The sequence below is a fragment of the Uloborus diversus genome, chromosome 8 (assembly GCF_026930045.1).
Source record: "Uloborus diversus isolate 005 chromosome 8, Udiv.v.3.1, whole genome shotgun sequence".
NCBI lineage: Eukaryota > Metazoa > Arthropoda > Arachnida > Araneae > Uloboridae > Uloborus > Uloborus diversus.
The window spans coordinates 147,796,310-147,822,531 of record NC_072738.1 but is presented as its reverse complement, the minus strand read 5'-3'; the positions used below and the strand labels follow the sequence as shown (position 1 = coordinate 147,822,531).

Sequence of the window (26,222 nt, the reverse complement as noted above, 5' to 3'; positions counted from 1 at the left end):
ACAATATATTGTGTCGAACGAAGAATATTTAAATTCTACTGAAATGGCTTCCTTAAATAAATGTGTTATCTCCTCGGTTCCCAATGTTTACCACGAATTTTATTTTGTCGGCATCGATGAAAATACCTTATATAAGAAATGATTAGATGGAGTGTTATCAAGTTATTTCCAAACGAACTTTCTTTGAGTGAAAACAGCTCTTTCTCCGTGTTTATTTTTGAAGATACTAATATCAAACTCCTCTTTTTTCTTATCATTAGCTGAATTTTTGTGACTGTATTAGATTAATCCTACGTCGTGAAATGTTTTGGAAGAGGGAAAAATTGGAATTGTATTGATAAAATCTGACTCATTTTTGAAAACCGAAAAATTACCATAAAGAGTGGATTTTAATATTGTATATTGTTGATATAACGCCTTTACTACAGATATTCTTGGAAAATAGATGACTCAATCTTTTAGAAACACAAAATTAAAAAAAAAAAAAATATTTCCGTCATTTGCTAAAATTTCCAGCAACAAGGGAGTATACAGTGGCTCCCAAAAGTGTTCGTACACTTTTAAATTTTTTAGTAATACTAAAATAACGCAAAACTGAATTCGAATGTGAAGTTCAATTTTTTTTTTTTACATCATTCCTATTTCATTCTAAATAAAACCCAGTATTTTTTTTCAAAATATTGACGGATCTTTTTTTTTTTTTTTTGAAATGGGTCAAAAAACGAAGAGACAGAGAAATAACACGCCACAAAAGTCATCGTACACTCAAATATTTTCGAATAAATTCATTATTGAAATTATCATATGTCATTTTTTTATTATTTTCGCATTGTGTGACCCTTAAAAGTCATTTGGCTTTAATTTTTGGTTTATTTATTCCCTAATATTTTGCTTATTACTTTAAAATGGCTGGTATTCGTAAAAAACAAAACACCATTCGAAATTTGAATTTTTTCCCTCATAGTGGAGGTAAATTGGTTTGAAATGTCTCCTAATTTAGTTAATTTATTCCTTTCTATACTAAAACATGCTTTGATAAAAAAGGATAGGATAAAAGAATAGAAAGGTAAGAAAAAATCAACCGGCAAAGTTATCAAAGCGTGATCGGAGATTTACAGTTATAAAATTTATGAAAAATACACATTTGAGAGCTGTAAAAGTTTCTGCAAAATTTAATAAAACATTTATGTAACATTTAATTTTTACCTAAAATTGTTCGCCAAGTTCTCTGATTAGCTGGATTAATATGGGACCTCTTTAAGCAGAAATTTACTTGTTTGTGCGAAAAGCAGAAAGCTTACGCTTTTCGTCGCAAAATCGTTGATAAATAAGCACAAAACGTTTTGAATTACATTTACCTACAGAAAAAAAATGAATTCAACATTTTTGGTTAAATTTTTGTATAATTGTTAGTAGAAGAAAAATGAGAAAGTTAATCTTAAGAACTTAGTTGGATCAGTTAATCAGGACGGTGAAGGTGTTCTTGTGTGAGGGTGCATATCAGCATCAGGACTTGGTAGTTTGAAATTTTTTGATGAAATAATGAATCATGCTGTTTATTTAAATATTAAAAAAAAAATTTTAAACTCAAAGCTAAAAATTTGGTTATTGGAAACAACTTTGTTTTTTATCAAGATAACGATAAGAAGCACAAGGTTTTCAACTTTTGCGTCTAGTGAATCGAATTTTTTTTTTATTTTTTCAAAAGCTGTTGTGGATGTTGAATTATATTCTACTAAAAATTAACTTAATAAAAAGTTAGATTATTCAATAATACATAGACATTTTTTAAAGTGCACAAAGACTTTTGTAAGATAAAATTTCCGGCATTTTTGGTTTTCATTTTTAAAAAATTGAGTTTTAATCTTTCATTACAATTTTTCATGCAGTTTTTTTAATAATTAATCATAGATCTTATAATTAAATATCTATTCCGAAAAAATAATGTTAACTAATGGGTAGGGGCCTATTTCATTGAAAGTCGTAGGCGTACGAACACTTTTGGGAGCCACTGTATAAGGAAGGGACCGAGGGGGCCCTGCCCCCCTCCCAATGGAAAAAAATAAATAAAGAGAGTTATTATTTGGTTTTAATTAGCTCACAAATAATTTCCAAACTTTCAGGGGAAAAAAAGAAGAAGAATCATCATATATATAGTAGCCAATGATCGAGTAACACTCCTGACGTCATCCACAATAAAACTCGCGCCACGGCCTGATAATTTGATACATATTATGTTTTGGTAATGTTTGACATGCAGAGAAATGCTATACTTTGACTAGGCTGAACTGGATCCGGTAACTAAAGTGTTTTACTGGTAAGACTGTCATTTAAGGAAAAGGAAGAAGAGAAAAAGTGGTCAACAAGGAACGCTATCTACTGAAGTTCAGGGTAAATCCACTGGAGTCAAGGTTGAAATTTCAACTATCATAATATCACCAAACAGGCAATTGTTTCGCTCAAATATAGAAGCAATGTTCACCAGTCATATCTTGACGAACGATGTTCTAGTTAAATAATAATAGTGATAACAATAATTATAATACAGTAAACTCCTGATTATCGGCGGTCGGATTATCCGCGGGTCTTTTCACAATTTTTTTTATTAATTTTTAACGGTCATTAAATATTTTTTAAACTTATGATTGTGTTACTGTTCGTTTTCGGCTTTAAATGCGTATATTTTTTTACATTCAATGTTAGTAGACGCAATGTAGCAATGTTTCTAGCTATAACTTAAATGTATGTTTGAGTTTTATTCATATTTTTTAGCTATTGTATACAGTAGTATTGTTTTACACTCATTGTTCGGATTATCCGCGTTTTCGCTTATCCGCGGTCACCGTGCCACCCTATTCAGCGGATAATCGGGAGTTTACTGCACGTTAGATCAGGGATTTCCAAAGTCGTGTGTTCCAGAGGTGAGTGGTGCCGCGAAGTGCCCATGATATCAATAATATGTATCTAAAACTAGACTAGGATACGGTGAAAATTTTTTAATTCTTCAAAGGGTGCCGCCAATCATTAAAGTTTAGGAACCCTGCGTTAGGGGGCACCAGGCACTGGTGTTCAGAAGGTGTCAGGGGATCCATACCCCTTACTCAAGAAAAGAACGTGTCTTGGAAAAGCGAAGTTATTTTAACAAAAGGAAATACTTTTGGGGAAAAAATCTCTATTCTTTCAAAAATAAATCTTAAAATTGAAAATTTTTAACAGATGCTGAGCAAATTAAGTTCTTCTCTCTTTCTTACACTCCACCCCTCCCCTTTTTTTTCTAGTCAATCAGAAGAGAAGCAGGCACGTAGCTAGAACTTTGTTAAGGGGGGGGGGTCCAAGGTTGCACGAACTTCAAAAGAGGAGGCAGGCTAAAGCAGAATTAGTAGCTGATAGTTACACAAGATAAGATAAATCCAATTAAAACTGATTATTAAAATATGATAATTAACTAAAATTAATTAAATAATTGAAATTAATGGAGCCATTAGTTAAAATTAGTTAACAAAAATTTTATATTAAGTGGTAAATTAATTATTGAAAGTTTGTAAATTAACATTAAACTAAAAGTTATCACACACAAAGTTTCCAAACATGGGTGAACCTCTGTCCTCCTGAAAATGAGTGAAATATTTTCTATTAATAAGAAGGGCACATTAAAAGAAAAACGGAAAACGAAAACTGTTCTAGAAATTACTTGGAAAATGCATGCGATAATTTAATAAAATATTAAAGCTTTGTAATATATTTCAGCAAAATATGTACATTTGTACTTAAGCCATTTTATTTGAAAACTAGAAAGTCACCCGTCAAGACATGACGCGTGAAAATTGCTTCAACTCTTCTTCATTTGAACGAAGCAATTGCCTGTTTGGTGATATTTTGATAGTTGAAATTTTAACTCTAACACCAGTGGATTAACCCTAAACTCCAGTAGATAACGTTCATTGTTTTCGTTTCTTCATTCCTCTGATATGACACAGTCTTACCAGTAAAACTGTTCAAGTTATCGGATCGAGTTCAGCCTTGTCACAAAGTCTTTCCTTGCATGTTAAGCATTACCAAAACATATTATCGAATTACATATCATGCCGTGGTGCGAATTCATTGTTGAAACACGCGGGTTACTCGATCATCGTCATTATTTATATGAGGACAAATATGTCTATGGAGTCGAATGTATTACTATATGAATGTTATATAACGTAACCCTGTCCGATTTGAACAACATTTCAGGCAAAATCCCACAACTCTCTCAACGAAAATATTAACAAGGTTTCATTTAAAAAGCTTGAATTAGTTTTTATTGATTTACATTTATAATATTCTTTTGATAATGCGAAATAGAATGATATTTCCAATCTTATCCATTTTATAATTATCATTCCTTTTCATCAATTAAAAGCTTGAACAAACTATTAACTGTTTGAGAGACGGAGGCTTCCTTTGATGCAACCATTTTTTTATATATATAAATTTTTTTCTTTAGCCAACTGACACAATGATTCCAGTTAGCTGAAATAAAAAAAGAGAAGCAAGAAATAAATGGGGTTCTCAAGTGAAGTCACTATTCCTCAAAGGGTAAAAGCTGTTCGAAAAAATTTTAAATATTGGAAAAGGCGTATTGCCGTTTTTTATCATTTTTTTTTTCTAATGGGGCTGTGTTAGAGGCTTTAGCCTTTTGCGGAACAAGTGAGAACCAACCATATGGCATCCAGTCATTCATATGCCACCATTAAGGCGCGGATGTGAATGTCAGAGAAAAATTTGATGTCCAGTTTCCACCAGATGGAGACACCTGAGCTCTTTTCGATGCGAAACTGCAAAAGAAATTTAATTTTGTCAAGAGCTCAAACGACCTAAGGGATCTTTTACATGCCGATTAATGGAATGTATACCTAATGAATTAAATTAAACATCTGTGTGATTTTATTTTAACAACGTGTTGTTAATTTTAACAACAATACATATCACATTTTACAACGCAGGCAATGATTTTTTTTCTTTAATACGATGTTAGCAAAACACTTTATTGCAAGAAATAGCAAATATCTTTAGCTTGAAAAAAATAAGAGTCGAAAAAATTAAAAAAAAAAGCGATATAGAAACGAAAAACTCAAAAAAATTTATCTCGTATTCACCTTTTTTGTTTCTTTGCTTGTAGCGCAATAAATAGCGGTAATTTTCACCTAGCAATTTATAGTTAAATGCCATAGACTAATAATAAGAGTAGACCGAGCTATGGCAACCCTTTTGCTGCTCATAAACCAAACCATGTGACTGGTGGATATCCTAGCAACAGCGGGCGTTGATCGAAGCAGACGATCTCAACGCGAGCGAGAAATAAAATAAATAGAATTGATGGAATACGGAGGAATGAGCTTTTATGAAATCCTATTTGTAAATTTGTTATTCTAAGTTGTAAATATTTTGTTAATATAGTGAGTTTTTCGTTTAGATGGTACTGTGCATTTTCTTTAGTCAATTTTTCAATAACTCTCTAAGCAATTAAAGATGCAAACGCACAAAAAGAATCGGCAAACGGTAAGATTCTTACATACAATTTCAATTTAAGATACCGATTAGTACATTTTTGCGTTAACGCAAAACGTTTACGCCATTCCGTTCACGCCAACGCTGACGTAAGATTTCCAAATGAAATAAAAGTTACTGAAAGCTGTGATAAAAAACTAATTACGAATGTCAAAATAATACATAACTAAAAGAAAAACTGTTCAATCTCTGCACCTGGAAAAAAAAAATTATAATGAAAACATATTACGTCTTAAAATACATGTCGAGTGCCAAACTATAGATAATGTTGACATCTAGCAACCATGCTGCCAAAGTTTTCGCCAAGCCTTTCCACTAGTCACGTGATGTATCCATGAACCAATTTTTTTCATCAGCAAGTCTGAGAAAGCTCGGTCTACTCTTATTATTAGTCTATGTTAAATGCATATGCCTGTTTTTTGTTACGTTTAATGCTACCTTCACAATTTACTAAAGATGGATGCATAGATGCTAATTAAATAACTTCTCAGTACAATTGGAATACAAATATGCTTTTTGGGACAACATCGAATAAGAGATGAGAGAGAGAGATAATTTTTCTTCAATTAAAAAACTGTTTTTCTTTTGGGATCATAGAATCACAATTCAGTAAGATTTAAAAGTATTAATTCGTAATAAATTACTTATTACATGCTTTAATATGGCCGAACTTGTAATTTCATAAACTGATCACAGAAAAATATTCAAGTAATTTTCAATTATTTTTCTATAAAATTTTGATTCCGCAAAAAACTCGTTACATCAACTTCAAGTTTTATTTATTCATTTATTTTATTTATTTAACCTTCAAACACGAATTCATTTTGGGCATTTAATATGTTCAATGATCATGCTTAAATATTGGGGGGGGGGGGGGAACATCAGAAAAAAAATCTATGTAATTTGTTACTCAGAAAGGAGAGAAATGTTAAAAATAATCTAAAAGTTCAAATAAAATTGTTATCAAAATATAAAATGAATCTGAAATGAACCAAGTCAAAAATATAAAGAATTAAAATGAAAAAAAAAAAAAAAATCAATAATTTTTTCTCATCCTCAAGCACATGAAATGTGTAGAATTTCTTTTTTCGCTGCTGGCTTAGAATCTAAAATTAGTTTTTAAATGGAAAAACACATTAACACGTAAAATTGCTTGTATTTTTAAGAAAACTTTAAAAGGGAGCACTGCAACTTACCTAGTTTGGGTAAACTTGATTTTCTTTTGCATATATTTTTCTTCAGGATATGTTTCCTATAAGTATGATGTAGATAAAAACTGCGTGTTAAAACAGAAAAGAATCGGAATTCAATTACTGATTCACCAGGAACGCACCTCACTCTGGCTGTCTTTCGTACAACATACGTCTACGAAATCCACGAAAATCCAAAAAGAAAAGAGAAAGAAATGAAGAAAACCACGCCAATGAGCCTGTGGGATACAGCGGAAGTGGCAATAAATGCTTGTTTTTACTTTGCCAATGGCAATTTGATGGACCAAGGAGAGGGGCTGAATTTCAAGGTCGCAGGACCCAGCTGGTTTGAAAGTCGAAAGGGACATTTCCCCGTTTCGGACGGAGTAGGTGACACAGCAAAAAGCAGACGAAAATTGGGAACCTGCAGTTGTTGCACGAGGTTCTCGTGTTCTGAATTGACTCAAGCGCTGAGAAAATTGCCGATTACTGGGAATATTTAAGTGGAAAATGCAAGGTGTTATAAAAACATTCTCTTTCGGAAAAATTTTGTTGATGCGAGATGCAACAACTGAGAAAAAAGGACAGGGGTCTTTCGGGAAGGGGGGGTCCGGACCCCATGGACCCACCCCTTGGCTACGTCCTTGAGAGAAGGGTCCTCAAAATGTTTCTCTTTTTAACTCTCGTCGCCCCTGCAAGAAATTTAAAATAAGTTTTAATTGTTCGGTTGGAGTAGTAATGGAAAATTGATGTCCTAAAAACACATTTATTTAAGCGTTTAAGAGTATGTTTGTTTGTGTGTGTGTGGGGGGGAGTATGTTTGTTTGTGTGTGTGTGGGGGGGAGTATGTTTGTTTGTGTGTGTGTGGGGGGGAGTATGTTTGTTTGTGTGTGGGGGGGGGGGTATGTTTGTTTGTGTGTGGTATGTGTATGTGTGTGTAGGCATGTGTACTTGTGGGTGTGTGAGTGTATAGGCATGTGTGCTTGTGTGTGTGAGTAGTCGTGTGTATGTGTGGGGGTGGGTATGTGTATGTGTGTGTAGGTATGTGTGTTTGGGTAATTGTGTGTATGTGTAGGTGTCTGTACGTATGCGTGTGTGTGTGTATGTGTTTGTGTGTGTGTGGGTGGGTGTATGTATGCGTAGGACATTGACGCAAACTGAAGACGGTTAGTTTTCGCTAGAGGAGCAGCATTGTGAGGCCGGCCGACGGTGGTGCTGATGGCAGAGGGAGGTGGTGGGAAAATAAAATCATACGAATTCAAAACCGTCAAGTGAGAACAATATACGCAATCGTGATTGCGCAAAAAAAAAAAAAAAAAAAAAAAAAAAAAAAAAAAAAAAAACCATATTTTTACAAATTTACACAAAACAATAAAAAAAAAATTTACTTGGTATAAAGCTTTCCTCTCTCTCTCAAAAAAAAGAAAAAATTTAAAATTAACTTGAATTCTGAAATTTTGAATTCAAATTATGTTTCTCGCAATCACGAGTTGCGACAGGACCCTCCTGCTCATTGGGGGCTATTGTTTCTAGAAACGGCTCCTGTCCCCCCAAGCCTGGCCCTCCCGCCTTGCCCTTTACGCGTGTATAGTTGTGTGTGTGTGTAGGCGCACGTGCGTGCACGTGTAGGCTTGTGTGTGTGTGTGTGTGTAGACATGTGTGTATGGGCGCGTGTGTATGTAGACCTGTGTATATGCACGTAGGCGTGTGTGTATGTGTATGAGCATGTGTGTGTGTGTATGAGCGTGTCTGTGTGTGTGTGTGTGTGAGAGCGTGCGTGTGTGTAGGACATAGACACCACCAACCAGGAGAAACTGATTTTAGGAAGCACCCTAGTAGCACCCGATATCTTAGCGTCATCCGTACGTCATTGCCGTATATCGTTTCATCTACCCGATATCGTATATCGTTTCTACTGTATAGCTCGTCATCGGCTCGATATCACACGAAACGGCATTTTACAAAATTGCTTATAATAGTCAAATTTCAAAACTGTACAGTTATTTTATGAATAAAATGGAATAAATCAAAAATAATTCAGTTTTAATAAAAAAAAATTCAAATATTTGAAATTTCACGCACTTCTCTAATCGCGACGCGATGACGCTTACGTTATCGTTACAATGACGCGTAAACGATATAGGCAGATATCGCAAACGATGACTGCACAATGACGCTTGCGTTATCGTTATAATGACGCGTGACGATTTTGTCAATGGCGCACGCTCTGTCGGATTAGACATCATTTTATATCGTGACCCGATGACGCAGCGATATAGGATTGGTTATTTTCACGATATCGTCGTACGTCATTGTAATTTCTTTTTTTTTTACTTGTACCCATTTATATTGGATAGTCACTCCTCTCTAAACAAGAAATTTCGAAAAATAACTTATTCTACGTTCGAAAATAGGTTTCATATGTTTTCTTTTTTTTTTAGGAATGACAACGATATTTTTCGATTCTTCCAGAAGCCAGAGGGCGTTCGCGCTGTTTTCTTTTTTCTAATTCAAATTTCAAGTTTTCAAGTCTTCAAGTGTAAACAAATATTTGCTTCGAGCGAACGTAGAAAATTTCATAAGTAATTTTCGGGATCTACATTATGACATTTGACTGTTTTGTGTCAACAAGCTCTAAAATTCAAAGTCAAACTCTAAAATACTGAATTTATGTTTAAAATTTAAACATTGTTTTAGCGACAGTGAGTTTGATTGCAAGGTAATGGAACGCTGTTATGGCTGAAACATGATTTTTTTGTTGCTAATTGAAACTAAATCACAAATTTAATTCCTTATGCAAAGCTGCTTCAGTAAATTTATTTCAGATGAAATTCCATTAAAACAAACACTTGCATTGTATATAACTAGGTTTAGTATTTTTTTAAACGGTACAATAAAAATGGCTGATATGCTTGCCTGCTCCTGGATTATCTATCTCATTACTAGAAATGCTGCAATTTTGAATATTCTACAGCAAGATGAATTATAGTTTGACATTTTTTCCCCAATAAATTTTGATTTTCTTATTATGTCCCGCCCCCCTCCCCTGGCATTTTAAGAAGACCCTGTGCCCTTTTTTAGTATTTCTCAGTACACTGTCCTTGCGGGAGAAAAACACAGAAGATCTTGTTTTAAAAATAGGCCAAAAAGCACCGGTGGAATGGTTTAATTGATGGAAAAAACTGCTTTTCTTTTCTGCTAATTTAGTAATTTAAAACAGTTTAGTTGACTGATTGCAATTTTAATTTACAGCATATTGCATGCTTAATTGAAAAAAATGTTTTTTTCTGGATTCTTTTCGATTATTGTTATCAAAATATATTTGTCCCAAAGCTATTGCATTGAGCGTTACTGTACTGTTTTTTTCCTAACATTTGCAATGTGTATATGTCCATTGCCTCGCTCCCCGTGAAAAAATTTTAAATGATGGGCTTAGTGCGCACTAGAACTGCCTGAAATTCTACATTATGGTTGCAACAACAGACAAGAAAGCTAGTGAAGTAGAATTCCAATATATACAGTGAACTCTCGGTAACTCAAAGTCCCAAGAACATGGTTAAAACCTTCCAATAATCAGCAGTTCAAGTTACAGTAATTTCCTTTCCTATCATTCTCAAGTATAATTTTTATTTTGTTTCTCAAGAATAGTGCCCGATACATAAACTATTATAACATGCATAGTTTGGATAAATTAAATATTAATATGTATTAAATAAAAATAACTTTACAGAGAACAGAATAAATTTTTTAAGATACTGTCACTTAATGGGGTAACAGATAAATGACTACACCGATTGTATGAATAAAACCTCCTGAAACAAAAATTTTCCCCATAGATGCAGTTTTAAAGACAGGGCTGGATTAAGTTCCATATACACCCTAGGCCAAACTTTGAAATGACGCCCCACCTCACATCCGAACTATATCGAAATCAGCCCCCCACCCCAATGGGGTTAGGCTCAGAAAAGGCCTCCTTCCTCGTATTTTGCTTTGTCCGTAATATATACAGTTGGCTCTCTGTTTAACGACGGCTTTTGACGGTCCCAGATAGTCCACTATAATGTTAAAAGCATTCTATTTAAGGACGCTTTCTACTTAAGGATGATTTTTTGTGGTCCCTTGAAAGTCGTTAAACAGAGAGCCTACTGTATTTTTTATTTTTAAAAATATTCTGTAAAGCATCCTGCCATACTTTTTCTTTTCCAAAAATATTTAACTTTTAGTTTTCCCATAAAGGAATTTTCAAATTTCAATCTCAAATTTTTGTTCCCCCTGAAAAAGGAAAATTTGATACTTTGGGCTGAGGTGGGTATCTTATGTATTTTTTTTTTATTTACTTAAATTTAAACATGTCTCTTGAATTTCCTGATACACTTTTGTTCACCATTCATTTTTTACCTTAGGACCATTTATAACTGCTAGTATCTCTTCCTTACCTTATTCTAAATTACTTTCTTCATTTTATTTATTTATTTATTTTTTCTATTTAAAACATATTTTGGGGCATCCCATGTATTTTTATCCACTTTGTTGGGGTCTTCGTGATGAAATTTTGAATAAAAATGCTCCAAAAAATAATATGTTGGCAGCAAATTCCGATAACCGATATAATTATGAACAAAATATATAAAACTGTGTATATAATTTGCTATCAATTTGAAACTTTCACGCAATTAATGTGTATGTAGAGAATTTAAGCAGTCTATGGCAAATATTTTGTGCAAAATAGGTGATATATCTTGCAGAGGCGCCCCAATGGAGGTGTCATGGGACATCCCCAAACTTTTTCTCTCTTGAGCCTGTGCAACTTTTTTTTTTTTCTTTTTCTTTGTGCCTTTGAATATGTGAGCTCTTCGAGAGGACCCTGTCTAACCCTGAGCAAAGCTATACTTTGAAGAAATTATTGTTCAAATCAAAGATATTGAAAATTATCTGCTTTTACTGGAAAAGGACCTCGACTCAAGCATACACCCCCTCAGCTCTCCTCAAATAGCTTTTTTTCTGTCTAAAGATCTGGTTGCATATCTATAAAGTTGAATTTTGCTTCTTCATAATAGCATGCCAGTTTTTTTTTTTTTTTTTTTTTCAACAAGCTATTAATTTTTTTTCCCGTGACGTGTGCCCTTTTCGGCTTGCACTTTTAGCCCAGGGCTTAGGGTGGCCTATTGTGTAATCCGGCCTGATTAAAGACTCCAGCTTAATCGAATAATTTTCCTGGGTAAGTGAATAATAGTGATCAGCTTTCAAATATTTTTGTTGAGAAATTTTTTAAATAAATTTGAAATTAGTAAGAACAATTATTGACGTAAAAATGTAAAACAATATTTTCCGCCCTCAACGGGCGAGAAAAAACTTGAATTTTCCATCAAAACATTTCGTCTATTCTTATTGTTTTTTCTTGCTGCCATTACAAGAAAAGACTATAGTGCAGTCGTAGGGGTACATTTGAGACATAGAAACAACTTGGTATTAAGAAAAACTTAATTATTTTGGGACCAAATGGAAACTTCGAAATGAACGAATGTTTAAGTTATAAGCCTTCGAGTTATCGAGAGTCGACTGTAGTATAGTATTCTGATTTTTTTGCTCTTGAAATAGAGGAAGGCTATCATATTTCAATTTTTTGGCTCTTGGTTAAATTTTGCCGTAAACTAAAATTAAGGTTAAAACAGATTTAACTTTAGTTAAATAGGGATGACCACCTGAGGGGGGGGGGGGGGGATCATGGTGCCGACTGTGTACAAAAAGATTTTAGGGGGTATTTTTTACCTTTTTAGGGAGGTTCTTGGTTTTTGGGGGGTCTTCGTGATTTTTAAGGGGGCTGGGCACTCCTGAGTTAAAACTGTTTTGCGAAATTCCTTAAGTGGTCTTAATCAGGGCTACAATAACAAATATAGAGTGATTTAGCAGTAAGTTACCACTCCTAAGCTAGGGCTAAGGCAGAAATACATGAAATGCAGCACGGTTATCGAGGCCTGTAACTATAAATTTTGGGCCCTCCTACAACAAAATCTGTATGCCCGCCCCTCAAAGGCCAACAGTGTAAATTTGCAATGTTAATAAGTTGTAGTGCTCATGTTTTTTTTAAAACCTCTTAAGGACGTGCCCCCTCCCCCCCCCCCACTCCAGGGGTATGCAGATCGGAGCCTGCAGTTATCACATCCAGGGACTGCAGTTCCGCTCTTATTAGAACTCATCAGTCTAAAATAGTGAATAACCAAGCTGGAGACAGATGTAATGGCATTGAAGCTGAGAATGCCAACTAACGAAAGGTAAAGTAAATTTATCTCACCATTGAGTGTATGAAGCATTGTTCAGTTTGACTCATGATTAAATTCACGAATTGGGAGAAAACCTATAAAGCGGGCAAAAATGTAAGCCTAACTTGAAAGATTTATAGAATGAAAGCCCTACCCTGTACTACGTTAAGCTGATTCCGTGTAATGTAAAAATTCTTTCAAAACCGAAACAGTTTTGAGGTTCTTAAACTTGGATTGAAATTAAAAGATTGGTTAAATCTCGGAGAGCTGTAAAATTATGGGAAACTTGTTTCTTTGCTGACATAACTTATAAACAAAATGAGTTTAACAGAATCAACATTAAAAAACCCACATAACTACCTCGATACGCTTAAACAGGTAAGTTAAAAATCAATAAACTATAATATAAGAATAAAATGAAATAAAAACACTTGAACAAATAAATCCAAAATTTGAGAAGAAATATTGAAACAGGTAGAAACAAGCAACTATCACTTGGTTAAAAATTCATCGTTTGGGGGGGAGGGGGGCAATCCAGTGAGCCGCTGGGACACTGCAAAATTTTTGAAGAGGGCCGCTTACAATTTACAGATCCGTGCCGGCTGGATGGCCATGGTTTCAATTCCTGTCGGTGTAAGTTTATCCATGTTTGCTAATGGTGACTGGTGTATGATTAATCTGTAGAAATCTCAGTCTTTCAAATTATCCTGTTTGCATTTTTGAAATTTACCAACCATAAATGAGTTATGTTAGCTGTAAAATTTGTGGAAAAAAAAATCGAAAGGCATTGGTTGAAATGACAATTGCATGCGATTGTGGATGTTTAGTTGGGTAGTGACTCCATGATCCTCTCCTTGTATCCGTCCCTTATACTCAGCTCTTGGCCAAAGTTTGACTATGTAGGGGGATATGATGCATGTAGTTGTTTGAATGCAATAACATGCATTTTGAGCAAGTCAAATATTTTTAAAATGAAAAAAGTATGTTTTCAGCAGTTTTGAAAATTAATTTCAACACTAGCTGGGTGATTTTGATAGGCAAAATTTTATTTTGTCATTTTAATGACCTTGCTGGTTGCTATTGAATAACCCCAAAGAATAGCTATTGCTGTTGACTAGTGCATCAGGTAAAGTAAAGAAATTTTGTGAAGTAAGTGTTCATTTTACTATGCAGATCAGCAATTCTCAACCAATGGTCCCAAGGACCAAAAACTGGTTCACAGAAAAATTTGACTGGTCCTCAGAGGTTTTTGTTAGTTCATGTTAAAAAAGTTACCTTATTTTTTTTAGAAAAAAGGACAGAAAAAAAAAAAGATTTAATGTTTAGCTCACAACATTTAGAGTACAATCCCTGGCACACATGTGAGTTTCGGCATCTTGAATTCAAATTATGTTTTTCGCAGCCACAAGTTATGATAGGATCATACTCTTAGGGATCCTTGTTTTTACAAATGCCTCCTATTGTAATTATAATTTAATAAGAACTTAATTTGGATTCAAGATGTCAAAATTCAAATTAATGCAGGGAACTGGATGCCAGATGCTGTGCGCAGGGTTCTGGATGTCTACAAAGGATTGTATAAAGTCAAGTGGGTCCGGCATAAATGAAATCTATTCCAGGGCAGGTGACATGGATGCCACAGCCCAGGAGGAGCACCAGTCTGTGGATTCTGGGGGGGGGGGTGTTCAAACAGGAAAGAATGTCTTTCAACGTTCAAGTAAAACCACAAACAATTGTGACTTCTCAATAAAAAATATTGCATTATCTAACCTATTTGAAATCTTTTACGTTAATTTGTTATTAATATTCGTATTTTTCTACTTTGTTTAACATTGCAGTCTTTATTACGCATGTATAATTATATCAGAATAATTTCTAATCTTATAATTAACGTTTAAATATTTTTTAAAAATAGTTCTTTAAAACCAGAGCTGCGAAGTGGGCGGAAAAATGACCAACTCTCTGATTACTCTACTTTAAAATCAGACTGATTCAAACTCTGACTCCGCAAGCACAGGCAGCATTACAAACTTTGGGAGAAAATGACTCATTCCAACACTTGAAATTTCAAACGTTCGATTCCTTCTCCTTCACCCCAAAATCAATACGGCTCCGACTCCGCAACCCTATTTAAAACTAAACAAAGCTTGATTAAACAATTTATCAATTAATTTTTATCAAAGGTACCCACAGGGGAAGATTATGGCGCAAGTTGCGGCATCAAAAAACAAAACAAAACAAAAAAAATAAATAAAGCAAGAGGGGGGGGGGGAGGCAGCATTCATTTTTTTAAAATTTATTGATTTATTTTTAATTTCAATTATTAATTTACTTCCATTTATTTATTTATTTAGCTTGTGTGTGTGTCATTGGCATAGCACAGATCTTTTCTATCAAAATAATAATAGCAACAATAATTAAAATAAATAAATTATCAAATAAATAATTTAAAAAAATCAATGAAATTACGAAAAAGTGAAAAAATTAAAAAAAAGGAAAGAGAGTTGAGATGGGGGGGGGGAGCAAACCTGATTTTTATTATTTCTTTGTAAAAAAAGATGATCTTAATTACAGCTAGCGATGTCGACATATAAAGCGAAATAGGGGTGATATCAGAATAGTCAACCAAATGATGACAGCACGATGTCACTTACGATATCGTCACAATGACGCTTACGTTATCGTTACAGTGACGCATAAACGATATAGGGAGATATCGGAACTATCTGCAAAACGACGACGACACAATGACGCTTACGTTATCGTTACAATGACGCATAAACGATATAGGGAGATATCGGAACTATGGGCAAAACGATGACGACACAATGACGCTTCCGTTATCGTTGTAATATCGAATACGATATTGTTACGATAGCGCACGCTCTGTCGGATTAGACATCGTTTTATATCGTGACCCGATGACGCAGCGATATAGTACTGGTAAATTTTACGATATCGTCGTACGTTATGTGCTACTAGGGCAGTGCTCGGAGGTGCGCCTGCAGAGGACGGTGGTGCTGAAAAAGGCACAGACATCAAAAACGGTCAAATGAGAACAATAAGCAATCATGATTGCTCAAAAAGAAAAAAAAATGCTTCGAACAGACGAGCATTTTTTTTCGCATGCAAATGCGAAGTTCGTTAATCCAGAGTTTTCTTGTATTTACGCTTTCGCCATTTATGACAATTAATTAACTTTTTAGAAGAAAATAATGGAATACCATTAAGGGACGAGACAATTTCTGTTGCTGAAAGCAATCTAATGCAAGACACCTCGAATGCGTTGATAAATACTCTTAAACAAACTGGCTATGTTTACCAACAGGCACACGTGAAACGCAATGTTTTACCTTTTTCTTTAATTTTATAAAACACCGCAAGGTAGCGTATTCGATCACTGGAGTTGCGAATTTACTAAAAGCTTAAATTATAATACATCCTCCAACTTACCTTAAACTTTAGTTCTATATTGTCAGATATTAAGTTTCTTGTGTGGCAGCGTGCTAAGAATTTTGGGTTTGCGAATCGTCTGCTCTTTCTCACGTGTGTATTTTCAAAAGTATTTTTGTTTTCTGTGATGATAATTGTAAAGAATTTGTGTTCTTCTTTGTTACAACTTCCTTAAACACTTGGATTTCTTTATCATAGCATTTTCATGATTCATTTCTTACTGCATAATACTTATCCTGTAAATTTTGTCCTAACTTGACAATATTAGTTTTCAGATTACTTTTGTTATGATTGTCCCCAGTGTTTAGTTTCTTGTGAGGGAAAGTTCGAGAGCTCTACAGTCTTTAAAACTTGTTTTGATACAAAAACAGTCTGAATTTCCCCCAATGGTCTAATATGTAAAAATTCACGTGCAGCAGTTGAGCTCCCATGCAAACTAAGCCCTGATTAGTATTACAGTTATTCAAGATTTGCCCTAGCTCTGGTAACTAGCTGTTTTGGAACTAAATTTATCAAACATTCAGTGTGTGATCGAAATTGTTTTAAGGATGTAGTTCAAGAATTTGTAAAATGAAATATTTTTCATTTTACCGATTGCTGAAAGATATATGTATTTATTCAATGTAGGGGGAAAGTGGGTGCAATGAGTCACGAAAATTCGATTACATTTCTTACAATTAAAAAACACAGAAATCACCAGTGGTACAATTCTCTTGATCATTAAATTGATCTAGAAAAAACTATGAATTCACAGAAACGAATAATAAAATAATATTCAGTAAGTTACCGCCCTATAGCAATGGCTAAGGCAGAAATATGTGAAATACACCGCCAGCAATGAATTTCCAATATAAGGCTCACCTAAATTTTGTCATGAAATTAGTTAAAAACAATTATATTTCAAGTTCTAATTACCTTGGAACATTGGAATAAATTTTGTTTGATGCAGAAAAATTAAAGGTTTTTATAGATATTTTTAAATAATTTTTGCAAGCATTTTTTAATGTATTTTTTAAAATTTTTCCTTTTTCACATTGTTGGATTTATGCCAAAATATTGATTAAAATTGAAGGAAACTAACAATTAAAAGAGTTAATTAATTAATTTGATTATAGAATATTGCATTGTCATCGGGTCTGAAGTCGCGTGCCAAATTTCAAAAGAATCTGATCGCAGAAAGTAAGCGAAATTTGAGCTGCAAGATTTCGTTACAAGATACATACATACGTACATACAGGTAAAGCTAATAAAAGCGTGTTAAATAAAAATGAAACGCTATTTTGTCTCACTGTTCCTCCAGTAAGAGGGCACATTAAGTGGGAACTGCAAGAAATATATTTTTCAAATTAGCAAACTTTGAAAGAATCTAAAGTTACCTGGAAAAACATGAATGGTTGCTGCAGTTTGGTTATGGTATGAGTTATTTCCTCTGTAATAAAAATTCATTGTCTTAACACACAGTAATATGTTCGGGTATAGAAAAAAAGGTGAAATTTCCAGAAATTCAACTGTGGCGCATAAAACAATTTAATATTTAAAGCTTAAATACTATAAATTTTCCCAACATACAAGCATTCCAATACCTTATGAAATTTATAGAAAATTATGCTATACATATAGAGGCCAATATAATTCTTTGATGCACTGTTCTGTATAACTTTGGAAGGTTCAGGTTCTGTAATACAGCCTTGGTCATAAATGGTAAAATTAGTAGTTAGGTACATGAGAAAGTTTTATTTTCATTAAAAAAAAAATCTACCATATTTTCCTCTATATTATCCGTGATGGTGTATAATCCGCAGATCCTAAAATCGACCTGACAAAAAAAAAAATCTTCGTAGAATCTGAGGCGGCGAATAATACGATGCAAAAAATGAAATTTTGATGTAAAGTACAATTTTAGCAACTAAAATGAAAACGAGAAGACGTAATAACTTTTGAGGTACATTCAATATTAAAAAAGAAAATGATCTAAAAAAAATATTTCTTCTCAAAGTGCTAATGTCATTATAGTATGCTAATTACTTGAAGACAAAGAGCCAAGAAAGAAGCAAACAATCTAATCTTGTGCCAATTAAGGCTATTTCCTTTACTGTATGGTGTTTATTTTACATAGCTTGAATCGTTTAAGAAGAACATTCAAGCTATGTAAACTAAATAACATACAGGCAGGGTTTACGATCGCTAAGAAGAACATTCAAGCTATGTAAAATAATCAACATACAAGTAGGGTAACGATTTCTAATGGTAAATCCTGCTGTAAATACTGAGTTCAATATGTTGGTGTTGAAAAAAAAAAAAAAGCACAAATAATCCGCAGCAGCATATAAACTGCACCTAATGAATTTTACAATTTTTTAAAAGATAATCTGTGGATTATATACAGGAAAAGATGGTAACATAAAAACTGTCTTGATTTAAATTAAAAAAATTGTTCTTAGTTGCAGTGGTGAAAGGTGACATTCAGTCATTTGCTTTGGCACCATATAACACTTCTATCGTGAAAGGAAAGTCAGTCATCTTACATTGCCATATATCTAATCAAGTTGGAAATGTTCAGTGGTGCAAAAATGGCACACTTCTTGGTAAGTGGCATGTTGATTCTATGAAAATTCAGGCCCTAAATTACTTTTCTTTGCAAAGTTCTTAATGCTTTATGATAGGGTTTTCTCTTAGCTCAATGGCGTCCAACCTTTCTTGATCCAGGTGCTGAGATGGATCCGGGGAGCCAGAACATATCGTCGCCTCAGAGCAACAGTAACCTATCTAGTCCCAGAAATAACGCTAAGGTATCTTACTGTTGCTCTGAGGCGACGATATGTAAAATTTAAATATATTTTTATTTTTTCTAGATAATGAGGAAACACAAAAAAGGAAGAAAATTTCGGAACTGATGTGATATACCCCACCCTTGGCGACTTTTTCCTGTTGGCGCCAAGAAAGCGTCGCCAAGAAAACGATGTATGACGACATATGTCATACATCGTTCTTAGCGATGCTTTTTTAGCGCCAACAGGAAAAAATCAGATAAAAAAACATGATCAAAGCACTTCAGAACACAATATATATAAAAACAACATAAAAGCACAACAAAAAACATCACGAATATATGCTTCAAAAATGTACAGGGCCGGGGTTTTTTGTAAACATATTAAAATACAATGAAATAAATTATTGTATTAATTACAAGTCTAAATTAATGCATTAATTGTTTTTTCATCATTTCTCCGGGATACGAGCCCTCGGTCTCATAGTACTTTCGTAATGAGACCTCGGCTCGCCGGCCCTGCCTCGGTCTCATTACGAAAGTACTATGAGACCTCTGGCCAGCCAGTTATCCCTCCGACTGTTAATATACATTACAGTCGGAGTATGGTCACAGTTATGTATATTTTCATGGAGACACCCAAGGGTGGCTCCTTCCGTTCAGTGTACAATAATGACACAGTTTTAAGTGTGAAATATGCACCATTATTGTGCAGATTTATTAATAAAATTCAGCATTTTTAAGAGTACAACCGAAAGAACTTTCAATTGTTAACATAAAATTCAGTACCTAAAGGAGGCACGTTAATAGAATGTCTAAATAATTCGTGGCATCGATAAGAATTAACTTTTAGAACAAAATAACCGTACTATTTCTGTAAAATTAATTTACATACAGTAAAAATAAAGTTAAAAACTACAAGAACCCCTCAAGGATTTGTAAAAACAAAGAATTTTGGAAGTGAGAGGTTTTTTTTTGAATTCTAAAATAAAGAACTTACCTTTTTATATGGTATAAATATTCATACTCAGTCTAAAACAATACATCATATGACAATGGCACGTTACAGATACACACCACGTTGGAGTTAACTTTTAATTAACCTTCAAGTTTGAAGAAACTGGCATTTTCTAATGTTTTTACTTCAAAACACAACTACTGAATTTAAACTAACACAAAATAAGCATTCCTGTAAGGTATATTGCACGAAACAACACCACGTATCTCTCCTGCGTGAAACCCAAACAAGCCAAGTAAACAAGTTTGAATAGATCTGTAAGATTGCCTTCGGGTTGCTAAACACAGGTTAGTTTGGCCAGGGATGCCATGCATAAAAAATTATCGCCTCATTGGCGAGAAAAATATTTTAATTTTGTACAAAAAAATCGAATGTCGCCAAATGGGGGGGGTATATCACATCTGTACCAAAATTTCAAGCCTACAATTGGTGTCATTAATACATTCTTATTTTATGGGTGTGAAGTTTTGATCTTTTTTTTTGGGGGGGGATCTCCACCAGGGGTTCGTGGCGCAGGCTGAGGCATTGAAATTTTTAGGGGGAGGGTAAGGGGTATTTTTCTTTTTCTTTGCGGGGAGGAGGGATCTCTGTGGTCTCTGGGGAAGGGGGCACTCCTGGGTTTGTAGTAATCAATTTCCAATTATTTAACTCTACATTTGCAAAAATCAATCTTTATACCAAATGAAAATGATCAGTTGCTTTAGAAGGTTCCTAATCATATTTTTCTATCCCTCGAATTGAACATAACAACTGGCTAACCAGTGTTGTTGCAGAATAAAACTTCTCATCTTAGAGAATAATTATGTTTAGCAATCAATCTTTACCTGCATAAACTAGTTTTTTTGTTTCACATTTAAATGAACTGACAGAAATTGATCTGGTGTTGACCTGTTTTTTTTATTTTTTATTTTTAATATGTGTTCTGCCTTTTGTACCTTTTTAACAGATAGATTCCATATTTTAAAAAATATCAAATATTTTTACAACTTTATGATCGCAAAATATAACTTTACTATTATAACCTCCAAAATATTTTTAACTTCAGCCACTAGAAATACCAAGTTGCAGCTTAGGATGCTCCAATCCATCTTAATCAACTTTTAGGTACCTAACTTTTTAACCCAATTATTCATCTTATTTAAAACTATTTTGAAAAAAATGACTTAGGGCTTCTCTCATGTATTCAATCTCTTTATTTTTGCATGATTTGTTTATTTTGATTTCATTGTATTGTATATATTTAATAAATTCATTTGGTAAATCAGGCTTTGACTGGACTATTCCGGGCTTTGATCGTTATACATTGGTTGGTAACTCTACCCTGGGTGAATATGACTTGAAGATAGATAATGCAAAAATTGAAGATGATGCTGATTATGAATGCCAGGTACAAGCAGTTAATTTGTTTTAAAACTTTGGACGTGGAAAAATGTGTTGTTTTTCTTTTATTTTTCTTTATTTTTTTATACCAATGGCTTAATAGAAGTTAGAAAATCACAAAATCCATTAAATCTAAAACTCAAACTTTGGGAAATCCAGGAATCCTTTTAATGCAGTAAACTCTTAATTATTGGCAGTATTGACTGGGGATAACTTAGTTAATGGGGAATCCAGATCATTATGAACATAGGAACAGGGGCGGATACAAACTACCATTTTAGAAGGTTTGTTCATGGGGGGGGGGCTGAAAATGTGCCCTCCTCCCCTGAACAAACCTAAGGTTTTGGCCCCATTTTTTTTTTTTTTTTTTTTTTTGAAATGCTTTACTTCAGTAAAAAGCACAAACTAGGTCAGGAATAAGGCTCCTAATAAGCATAAATGTTGCAAATTAATTTCATAAGCAATGTACGAAGAAATTTCAAAAATTTACTTTCAAAAATAATAAATGAATATAAAAGACAACTAAAATATATTTTACATTTTATTCATACAGTGTTTGAACATAATTTGGACAAATACTATGGTCAATGGTATAAGGGAGGGGGAGGGGTGAACCCCATGATCCTTCTCTAGTATCATCACTGCATAGGGGACATATCAGCACAACATGCATTTAAAAATTTTATACACAGTAACACTTATACTGCTTGAGGAATAAGTTATTCTCTGCTTGCAAATTTGTAGATTTATTTCTTTAGACAAAAGACAGAATTGACCTTAGAATTCATTCTTTTCTCAGTATACGTAAAACCTTGAAAATTCTGGTACTTGATTATTTTTTTCAAAGCCTTGAGAGTCCTGTAAAATTGGGATAATGTGCAAATACATGTGGAAAGACATTGATTTTGTTATTCCTACAAACCAAGTAGGTTTAGGGAAAAAAAAATCTTTGGGGCTTTGCTTTCTGCTTGTGGCCGCTCACCCTAGCTGGATCAGTTATAATTTACAGCACCTCAAGATCGCTATGCACTCTTATTTGGTTCAGATATTTATGTTGCCTTTTAGGAATAATGAGATTAAAACATTTGTTACGGTTGAAAAGAAATGAAAATCCAGCTCCCCCTCCTGTAAAAATAGAGTTTAAGTAAAGAGCTCATTATAATTAGAACAAAATAAAAATTCCGCTTCCACCGAAAGAAAAAGGAACTTGTTGAAAATACGTAAAACAAAACTACTGATAAGCTATTTAAAAAACAACTTAATATCCAAAATCCAGTTTGTGAGGGTTTGTTGCAGCAGGGTTTGACTGTATTTAATATAAAAAAAGTTTTTGATGGTATCATACCATTGATATGATACAGAATTGCCTCTTTAATTTGCTCATACTTTTATTTTTTTTATTTACAGGTTGGACCTGCAGCTGGTCAACCCGAAATTATTGGAAAAGCTCATCTTACTGTTCTATGTAAGCTTTAATGCTGTGCTTTTAAATAATGAAGAATCTTAGCTCACAAATAGCAGTAGATGGATTTAAATAATTCTATGCAAATTTAGTTTTATGACATAAGTTAATCTTACTTGTATGTGTTGTTAACATAATATTTCAAAACTATTAAATATGAAACTGTTAATGTGTTAACTTCTTACAGTCTTGCACAATAAAACATTCTATATTAAGCACACAAAGCAAAACATGAAGTTTTAAGCAATTTTAATTTTCTATTAAAATGCAATATTAGTTCAAAGTTTGTCAAACTTTTCAATGTCTTTCATTTTATATGCGATCTAGATTATTAAAAAAGAACAAAGGAAGGAGAAAGAAAAATACTTTTGTTTTCAAATTTTACTTGTTTTAATATACAACTAATTACACACAAAATATTTGACCAAAATCGGTCCAGCCGTTTAAAAGCCTTAAAAGTCTAAACTATATTGAGAGTCAACTGATAAAGGATTAAAACAAATCATTGCCAAAAAAAATTTGGAATTTCATACTTTTTTTAAAAAGGAACAATACTGAAAGTGCAGTAAGGAAATATTAACTTAAAATACCAAATGGACGCATCAGAATGGTGCCATTAATGGTGATGTTGACCAAACTGAGTTTGTGCCTCAGGTTTTTTCGATTAATTCCTCTTTTACTTTCCTTGCTTTCTGAAAATTTGTAGAAAATCCCCAAACATGTAAATAACCTATATCTGCATTCTTCTAGAATATTCTTCAGCTTCTATATGAAAAACCTCTCTTGATCTGAGACAAGGCAGTTGTGTTCTTGCCAGTTGATTGCTAGTAAATTAATTGAAATAAAAACATGCTTTTCATTGATTATGTGTTATCATTCAATGTGACAACATTATTAGAGGTTTTAAATATGAAAAGGAAACCAAAATGTTTAACAGTTATAGTGTTGCATTTTACCGACATAGCATGTGAAAATTCGGTCTATTTACTAAAAATAAAAATCAGGATTTTTTTCAGTTTTTTACTTCAAGAAAATAACTTAAATAGCTGTATTGAATATTATAGGGAATGATATAACTGAAAATTGAATCTTATCAGAGCACGTGGGCGCCCATATAGGGGGACAAGGAGGGGGCTCGAGCCACCCCCCCCCCTTTTTGAAATTAGAACTTCCTTGCTTTTAGTACTTTTTTCTTTTTAAAAATGTAAAAAACATTTTTTCTCCAGTCATTAATGAATAAGTTATTGAAAATTTCAAATTTTAATCACTCTTAATCTGTCCTGAAATTAGTTTCCATGGGGAAAATATCTAGTTAAACTGTGGGGAAAATGTCTGAGCCCCCCCCCCCTTACAGTTTTGCATATGGGCGCCCTTGTCAGAGCATATAGCTAAATAACATATAGCTGTTTCAAAATTTTCATAATGTTTTTGTGAGGGTTTAGTTGTTATTGAACGAGTGGTTGTTCAACTGTTCATTGAATTAAAAAAAAAAAAAAATATCTTTCTGCTGTATGCTTAGAAAAAGACATTATTTATGCTTCTAATATTTTTACTGTTATTTTTCTTAAGGTTCTTATCAGTAAGGATTTAAAGTTTTAATCTATTTAATACATATAACTTAACAGATGTTAAGTCTTAAAAACAGTTTTAATCTTAATATCAGTATCTTAAGCTGAAAAAGGTTTATTGCAATGTATTTTTAGTGGGAACCTCTTCAAAGCTTAATTTTTTTTTCTTTTTGAGTTATGTCAATTAAAATTGAATATTTCTCTTCATCACATTTTCACATTCTAAATTCTAAAGCAAGTTCCTTCTTATATTTTTGAATTTTAGTGCCTCCTACAGCCATTAAAATCATTGATAAAACACCAGGTGAAGAAATTCAAGTGAAAGTGTCAAAAAGCTTATCACTTGCATGTGAAGCTCAAGGCGGAAAACCAGGACCCAATATAGTGTGGTATCGAAACTCTTACAGGTTGTCTGATGGTAAGCTTTTGTAAAATTCATTAAGTGTATATCAAACTGAGGCAATTGTACTGTTCTGTTTGAGCTTCACCATCCATAAACAATATGATTAATATTGTATTGTGTGCAATATTTATTTTGCTATATTTTATCTTCTTTTTAAGCAGTGCATTAGCCAAATGTAGTTCAGGAAGAAATTATGTGGTAAAATGTAGTCATATGTGTTACAATAATGAGGTTGTTTCAAAAATTTTAAAAGTATTTTTTTCTGAAAGAGCATGCTTTGAAACATAGGATCTGACCATTTTTAAAATAATTTGACTAAGTTTAATATTAAAAAAAATTCTTTTAATTGGTGCATTTTTATTGTTTACGCTTCTGCTGATGACATCACAAATGATGAAATGCCCCATTGGCAGAGCGCAATTTATTTAATTCCCTTCTTGATTATCATAACAAAGGAAAGGGGGTAGACAGATGCGCCAAAGTACATCATTTGTAGCGTCATAAAGACCACGTCTTGTTTTCAAAATCGGACAGTTAAAAAATTGATTAAAAATTAAGGGTTGGGAAATTAAAAGTTTTTTTCTCGCTCCATGTTTTTTTTTTTTTATTCTGTCAATTTCAGTGACTAAAAGTAGTACTTTTGATTGGAAGCACCAACACCATTGAAGTGTTATGAAAACACATTATTGGTAAACAATATGTAGTGTTCATTCAAAATAATTATTGATGAATGCACATAAATAATGATACTAGCCACAAGATGTAATCACTTTCTTTTTTGATAAATTGAAAAAAATCATTTGTTTTCTAATTCTAATACATGAAAATCTTTTTTAAAAAGGATATTTCTCATGTTCAGTTTAGAATGCTTTAAAAGAAATAGAATGCTTTAAAAGAAAAAAAAATCCATATACAGATAGTCACTGTTTTGTTTTCTTGCAAATCAAAAACATTTTGAACTTGATTGATGACTAAGTGATAAAATTCTCCACTTTTAAATTAAAGTTCAAAATATGAATTATTTTTTTATATTAATGTAGGCATATGTTGGAGATCTGTTGTTCAAAAGAGAACTAGAAAAGGTTAATGATTGAAGAATCTAAATTTTAGAAGTAAAAATATAAATTTACTTGTAAGATATCATTTTATTTAAAGTTTTAAAGACAAAAAAAAA

At 33.1% G+C, this 26,222-nt stretch overlaps 1 protein-coding gene across 1 annotated transcript in view; it reads left to right on the top strand.

The window, feature by feature from the left end:
- The first annotated feature begins 15,918 nt into the window (after nt 1-15,918).
- The window catches only part of LOC129228672 (nephrin-like), a 50,688-nt gene continuing 40,384 nt past the window's right edge, over nt 15,919-26,222 (top strand). The window contains exons 1-5 of the mRNA XM_054863356.1: nt 15,919-15,940; nt 18,892-19,035; nt 21,501-21,622; nt 23,023-23,080; nt 24,911-25,063. Coding sequence (XP_054719331.1) covers nt 15,919-15,940; nt 18,892-19,035; nt 21,501-21,622; nt 23,023-23,080; nt 24,911-25,063 — 499 coding nt within the window. The remainder of the gene's footprint in view (nt 15,941-18,891; nt 19,036-21,500; nt 21,623-23,022; nt 23,081-24,910; nt 25,064-26,222) is intronic.